The 7,966-nt window shown below is 42.7% G+C and overlaps 1 protein-coding gene across 1 annotated transcript in view; it reads right to left on the bottom strand.

Annotated features, from left to right (window-relative positions):
- Positions 1–887: 887 nt before the first annotated feature.
- LOC139410295 (cyclic nucleotide gated channel subunit alpha 3a) overlaps positions 888–7,966 on the bottom strand; it is a 30,358-nt gene continuing 23,279 nt past the window's right edge. Inside the window, exon 6 of the mRNA XM_071155785.1 lies at positions 888–2,278. Within this exon, the coding sequence (XP_071011886.1) occupies positions 888–2,278 (1,391 nt within the window). The remainder of the gene's footprint in view (positions 2,279–7,966) is intronic.

Genomic DNA, 7,966 nt, shown 5'->3' with positions numbered 1-7,966 from the left:
TGGGGATAGCCATTGAAAGTTCAGAGTCATTTGCCCCAACAGTACGTGTGTGCTGGAGGTGAGAGAAAGCTCGGGAGAGAGGGGGGAGTGTGGCGGGGGTACCTGTACCAGCCAGGGGGAGACAGGCCGGTGAACAGATTGCCAGGTGGAATCCAAGCAGCTGTGCAGCAAGCAACAGGAGTAGGTGTCACATCTACTTGGGAGAAGCTTTTTCTCTGGAGGCAGATTCCTTGTGGAAAACCCCAGCTAACTAGCTAACGTAGCTAGCAAGTCTTTGTACACGATCTTTTCCATGTGGAAAAGGAGGTTGTTAGCTAGCTATATCTTTTCAGTTTCGGCGAATGGTCCTTTACGACTTCCTAACAAAGTTGTCCTGTGGCTGTTGTATTTTGGATATTCTGAGGATGATATCTGATGTGATCAAAGAAACAATGTTGCTGGTAAAGGATATGAGACACTGGAGTATTGCAATACGGACATGAATAATAGACTTCATATGAATATCAATTCCCTATTTATTTACTAATCGACTATATCTTGTTAATACATGTAGACTGCCAGAGCCATACTGAAATTGATCAGCGAACAAACATCCACTCAATCAGCTGCCAGTCAAGTCAATGGCACAATCTCTTAACTTTAGAAACTAGAAAGATGTGAATGGGATTAAGCTAGCTAGCCAGCTAGCTAAACATACAAAATATGAAATGTAAATGGCTATAGCTAGCTAACAATCTATTGTATTTACTTTTATTTAACTAGGCTGTGATGTGTATATTTTTTACATGCTCATCATTCTTAAAAGAGACATTGATCTCAGAATGGCTCCCTGTCAACATAAAGGTTCAATAGAAAAAGTCTCTGGGTAAATACGTTGCATTGTGGGACTAAGGAGTCTTGTTGTCGGCCACCACCTCAGATATATCCTCGGGCCGGACTGACTTGACTGTTGACTCTATGCTGGTGATCCTCTGTTTGATCTTGCTCTGGCTGGATGTGAACTCAGCCATGATCTTGGCCAACTTAGTCTTGATGATTTCAATATTACTCTCCAACCTTTGGATCTTTTCCTCCATGTCCTTAGGGTCGGCACCCGCGTTAGCGACGTCCTCATCGATCATGTTGTCTTTCATCAGCATAGCCTTTCCCTTTTCTTCCAGAGCCTTCTTGGCATCGGGGTACTCAGTGAGGGACTCCATGAGATCGTCTTTCGACAGGGCGAAGAGGTCAGAGTAACCTATGCTCCTGATGTTGGCCGTTCTCCTGTTGCCAGCCTTGGAACCCTTGATGCCCAGGATACTGATCTCTCCGAAGTACGCTCCATCGCTGAGCACCACGAACTGTGTCACCCCGTCGTCTGCCACCACAGCCAGCTTCCCTTCCTTAATGATGTACATCTCTCTGCCGATGTCTCCCTTCTTACAGATGTAATCTCCTGGGGAGAACACCTGAGGCTGCAGCTTCAGCACCAACTCAATCAGAAGACCAGCCTCACAGTCCTGGAAGATACGCACCTTCTTCAGGGTGTCTAGATGGACGTTGATGGCGATCTCGGCCTTCAGCTTGTCTGGCAGGTTCTTCAGCACCTCCTTCTCATCGCAGGTCTTCTTCTCCGTCCAGAGGTAGTCGAACCACTTGATGACCCTGACCTCCAGATCCTTGGAGACCTTACGGAACTGCATGTATTGCTTGATGGAGTCGATCTTAGCCTGGAATTCCGCACGGGTTTTGTTCATGTTTGAGATCATGGCACCAACGTTACCAACGATGGTGGCGAAAATCAGCACACCGATGAGGAAGTCGACGACCACAAAGAGGTACTCAAAGTCTCTAACTGGTGGCGGGGTTTCTCCAATGGTGGTCAGGGTCAGGGTCGACCAATAGAGACAGTAGATGTACTTCCTGGCAAGGCGGCCGTGCTCAGGATGACTGATGTTTGGGTACACCCAGGTGTCGGACCCGAACCCGATGGTCTTGGAGATGGCGAAGAAGATGCAGGCGTTCCAGTGGATGATGATCAGGATGTAAAGTACCAGGTTACTGATTCGGAAAACGTTGGGGAAGCTGGTTCTGGTTTCAGTGCGGTCAAAGAACTCAAAGAGACGGTTCATCTTTGCGAGTCGGTTCAGTCGGAGCTCGGGGTAGTTTAAACCCACTTTCAGAAACAGCAGGTCTGTGGGTATCATTGAAATCATGTCCCATTTGAACTGTGGCGTTGATTTGTATTTGTCTCTAAGCTTCTTGTCGTCTTTCACAAGCAGTCCCTGTTCCAGAAAACCTGTTGAAATAATTCAAGAGAAATTAGTGATACCAAATAAGGGACAGTTCTACATTTACTGGGGGGGCTGCTAAAATAGGGGAGGGTTGTCTAACTTTACTTTTTGCTTTCGGGAGGGCTGTGCTTTTTTATTGGGCACAGGGGAGGGTAGTAACATTTCTCCCTGGTTTAAATTCCCTCTTTTGCAGGTTTTACTATGTCATTTCTTCCATCCTAGCCAAATTGTCTCATCTGCTTGCATGCGCACCTCCCCTATAATCAAAGTGTTTTGGTACATTCCTTATGCACTGTGCTTTTTCTGCACTCTAACTTGTACTACATACCAAAGGTCAATATAGTCTACCAATCTAACTGTCTATCCTGCCTTCTATCCACCATCCATAGTGACAATAGTGGTAGGTGGATCGTTTGTACAGATCTGCAATAGGCGAACTAGCAATCATACCACACATAAAAGCATTCAAAGCTGCATCAATTGTCAATATGAATCCACAAGAACCAATAGGAATAGCTGATAGGCAGAGGAGAAGCCAGGTGCATCATTGCGTATGAAAGAACAGTGAAGACAATAGGACACGCTGTTCAAAAAACTCCCCTATTGATCTTGTTAAGGAACAATACAATGATCCTGCCAAGACTAGCCTACAATACCACAAGGCAATGAATAACTGCATTATTATTTTCTAATGAGTACAACATTCTACTCTAGGCTGTAAACTGCAGTGAAAATGTCATTTGAATAATGGCGCAAAAGCCCTGTGATTTGAATGTTTCATTCCATTTGGAAAGGTTGTGGGTCTACTCTCTACAGTGTATAAGGATCAGTAGTGGGTCTACTCTGGACAGTGTATAAGGATCAGTAGTGGGTCTACTCTGGACAGTTGATAAGGATCAGTATTGGGTCTACTCTGGACAGTTTACAAGGATCAGTAGTGGGTCTACTCTCTACAGTTGATAAGGATCAGTAGTGGGTCTACTCTGGACAGTTGATAAGGATCAGTAGTGGGTCTACTCTGGACAGTTTACAAGGATCAGTAGTGGGTCTACACTAGACAGTTTATAAGGATCAGTATTGGGTCTACTCTGGACAGTTTACAAGGATCAGTAGTGGGTCTACTCTCTACAGTTGATAAGGATCAGTAGTGGGTCTACTCTGGACAGTTGATAAGGATCAGTAGTGGGTCTACTCTGGACAGTTGATAAGGATCAGTAGTGGGTCGACTCTGGACAGTTGATAAGGATCAGTAGTGGGTCTACTCTGGACAGTTGATAAGGATCAGTAGTGGGTCTACTCTGGACAGTTTACAAGGATCAGTAGTGGGTCTACTCTGGACAGTTGATAAGGATCAGTAGTGGGTCTACTCTGGACAGTTGATAAGGTCTACTCTGGACAGTTGATAAGGATCAGTAGTGGGTCTACTCTGGACTCAGTAGTGGGTCTACTCTGGACAGTTGATAAGGATCGGTAGTGGGTCTACTCTGGACAGTTTACAAGGATCAGTATTGGGTCTACTCTCCACAGTTAATAAGGATCAGTAGTGGGTCTACTCTCTACAGTTTATAAGGATCAGTAGTGGGTCTACTCTCCACAGTTTATAAGGATCAGTAGTGGGTCTACTCTCCACAGTTTACAAGGATCAGTAGTGGGTCTACTCTCTACAGTTAATAAGGATCAGTATTGGGTCTACTCTCTACAGTTTATAAGGATCAGTAGTGGGTCTACTCTCTACAGTTTAAAAGGATCAGTAGTGGGTCTACTCTGGACAGTTTATAAGGATCAGTAGTGGGTCTACTCTCTACAGTTTAAAAGGATCAGTAGTGGGTCTACTCTGGACAGTTGATAAGGATCAGTAGTGGGTCTACTCTCCACAGTTTTTCAGGATCAGTAGTGGGTCTACTCTCTACAGTTTATAAGGATCAGTAGTGGGTCTACTATCTACAGTTGATAAGGATCAGTAGTGGGTCTACTCTCTACAGTTGATAAGGATCAGTAGTGGGTCTACTCTGGACAGTTGATAAGGATCAGTAGTGGGTCTACTCTCTACAGTTGATAAGGATCAGTAGTGGGTCTACTCTCTACAGTTTATAAGGATCAGTAGTGGGTCTACTCTCCACAGTTTTTCAGGATCAGTAGTGGGTCTACTCTCCACAGTTTTTCAGGATCAGTAGTGGGTGGACTACTCTAGACAGTAGTTGATACAAGGATCAGTAGTGGGTCTAGTGGGTCTACTCTGGACAGTTGATAAGGATCTGATAAGGATCAGTAGTGGGTCGACTCTGGACAGTTGATAAGGACAGTGGGTCTACTCTGGACAGTTGATAAGGATCAGTAGTGGACAGTTTACAAGGATCTACTCTCAGTAGTGGGTCTACTCTGGACAGTTGATAAGGATACTCTGGACAGTTTATAAGGATCAGTAGTAGTGGGTCTACTCTCCACAGTTTATAAGGATCAGTAGTGGGTCTACTCTCCACAGTTTGGGTCTACTCTCCAGTAGTGGGTCTACTCTGGACAGTTTATAAGGATCAGTAGTGGGTCTACTCTCTACAGTTTAAAAGGACAGTTTTTCAGTTTTTCAGGATCAGTAGTGGGTCTACTCTCCACAGTTTTTCAGGATCAGTAGTGGGTCTACTCTCCAGTTTATAAGGACAGTTTACTCTCAGTAGTGGGTCTACTCTCCACAGTTTTTCAGGATCAGTAGTGGGTCTACTCTCCACAGTTTTTCAGGATCAGTAGTGGGTCTACTCTCCACAGTTTTTCAGGATCAGTAGTGGGTCTACTCTGGACAGTTGATAAGGATCAGTAGTGGGTCTACTCTCCACAGTTTTTCAGGATCAGTAGTGGGTCTACTCTCCACAGTTTATAAGGATCAGTAGTGGGTCTACTCTCCACAGTTTTTCAGGATCAGTAGTGGGTCTACTCTCCACAGTTTTTCAGGATCAGTAGTGGGTCTACTCTCCACAGTTTTTCAGGATCAGTAGTGGGTCTACTCTCCACAGTTTATAAGGATCAGTAGTGGGTCTACTCTCCACAGTTTTTCAGGATCAGTAGTGGGTCTACTCTCCACAGTTTTTCAGGATCAGTAGTGGGTCTACTCTCCACAGTTTTTCAGGATCAGTAGTGGGTCTACTCTAGACAGTTGATAAGGATCAGTAGTGGGTCTACTCTCTACAGTTTAAAATTATCAGTAGTGGGTCTACTCTGGACAGTTGATAAGGATCAGTAGTGGGTCTACTCTCCACAGTTTATAAGGATCAGTAGTGGGTCTACTCTCCACAGTTTTTCAGGATCAGTAGTGGGTCTACTCTGGACAGTTGATAAGGATCAGTAGTGGGTCTACTCTCTACAGTTTATAAGGATCAGTAGTGGGTCTACTCTGGACAGTTGATAAGGATCAGTAGTGGGTCTACTCTCCACAGTTTATAAGGATCAGTAGTGGGTCTACTCTCCACAGTTTTTCAGGATCAGTAGTGGGTCTACTCTCCACAGTTTTTCAGGATCAGTAGTGGGTCTACTCTGGACAGTTGATAAGGATCAGTAGTGGGTCTACTCTGGACAGTTGATAAGGATCAGTAGTGGGTCTACTCTGGACAGTTGAGTTGTTGGAGGAACAGTAGGAGGCACTCTTTCTTCTGGTCCCAACAAATATTGGGGACATTTCCCTGTGTAGGCTGTTGGGATGGCACTTATTGTTTACTCTGCTCTCATGGCTAAATTCCTAATCTTCCAGCAATATCTGGGTCTAGCATCATGGTCACCTAATCATCCCCAGCTTACAATTGGCTCATTTATCTCCCCTGTAACTATTATGCTGTCCAGTGTCTGTGTTCTTTTGCCCATCTTAATATTTTCTTTTTATTGGCCAGTCTGAGATATGGCTTTTTCTTTGCAACTCTGCCTAGAAGGCCAGCATCCCGGAGTCGCCTCTTCACTGTTGACATTGAGACTGGTGTTGTGTGGGTACTATTTAATGAAGCTGCCAGTTGAGGACTTGTGAGGCGTCTGTTTCTCAAACCAGACACACTCTAATGTACTTGTCATCGTGCTCAGTTGTGCACCGGGGCCTCCCACTCCTCTTTCTATTCTGGTTAGAGCAGGTTTGCGCTGTTCTGTGTAGGGAGTAGTACATAGCGTTGTAAGAGATCTTCAGTTTCTTGGCAACTACTCGCATGGAATAGCCTTCATTTCTTAGAACAAGAATAGACTGACAAGTTTCAGAAGAATGTCCTTTGTTTCTGGTCATTTTGAGCCTGTAATCAAACCCTCAAATTCTGATGCTCCAGATACTCAACTAGTCTGAAGAAGGACAGTTTTATGGATTTTTTAATGAGCTCAACAGTTTTCAGCTGTGCTAACATAATTGCAAAAGGGTTTTCTAATGATCAATTAGCCTTTTAAAATTATAAACTTGGATTAGCTAACACAACGTGCCATTGGAACACTGGAGTAATGGCTGTTGTTATTAATGGGCCTCTGTACGCCTATGTAGATATTCCATTAATAAAATCAGCCGTTTCTCGATAGGTTTCTCAAACAATTTTTATGTTCTTTGAATGGACAAAGAAATGTGCTTTTCTTTCAAAAACTAGGCCATTTCAAAGTGACCCCAAACTTTTGTTATTCACATCTAAAGGAATTACCACAAAATTACCACAATCAATTTCAATAGAAAGTTAGTAAAAATAGATAAGATTCTGCAACCATGGTAAATACCATGGTAAATACTATCTATTTATGGAAAATCACACTGATGAAATCTTTGGTCCTTATCACAGTTTACCTACTTGGCGCTAAGCCAGACAAAATTAAACATGCCTATTAATATAATGGACATGAGTTAGGGGGGCTAAAATTATTAAATATTAAAGCTTTAAACCTCTCACTAAAAGCTTCCTTCATACATAAATTATACTGAAACCCAAAATGGTTCTCCAGTAGATTAAAAAAGGCTCATCCTTTAAATGGCTTTTTGCCTTCATACAGCTTCTCATTTCCGACATTTTGTTTAAAGTATCGCCCTTTCTTAAACAATACAATTTCAGTTTTATCCTCCAGAAAAGATAGAACAAATATTACAACAAATTTTATGGTTAAACTCAAATATATTGATTAATAAAAAAACATTCTTTATGTATTATTATTATTTTTTCATTGTATTATATTTATTTAGTAATTATTTTTTTTTCCTTTTTTTAATTTGACCTTTATTTAACCAGGTAGGCCAGTTGAGAACACCTTTATTTAACCAGGTAGGCCAGTTGAGAACACCTTTATTTAACCAGGTAGGCCAGTTGAGAACACCTTTATTTAACCAGGTGGCCAGTTGAGAACAAGTTCTCATTTACAACTGTGACCTGGTCAAGATAAAGCAAAGCAGTGCGACAACAACAACAACACAGAGTTCCACATAAACAAACGTACAGTCAATAACACAATAGAAAAATATATGTACTGTGTGTGCAAATGAAGAAGAGTAGAGAGGTAAGGCAATAAATAGGCCATAATGGCGAAATAATTACAATTTATCATTAACACTGGAACGATAGATGTGCAAATGATGATGTGCAAGTAGAGATACTGGGGTGCAAAAGAGCAAGAGGACAAAATGGGGATGAGGTAGTTGGGTGTGCCATTTACAGATTGGCTGTGTACAGGCTGCTCTGACAGCTGATGCTTAAAGTTCGAGA

This window comes from Oncorhynchus clarkii, chromosome 5 (genome assembly GCF_045791955.1).
Source record: "Oncorhynchus clarkii lewisi isolate Uvic-CL-2024 chromosome 5, UVic_Ocla_1.0, whole genome shotgun sequence".
NCBI classification, from domain to species: domain Eukaryota; kingdom Metazoa; phylum Chordata; class Actinopteri; order Salmoniformes; family Salmonidae; genus Oncorhynchus; species Oncorhynchus clarkii.
Note: the sequence above shows the minus strand (reverse complement) of the source record. Positions and strands in the feature narration are given on the sequence as shown.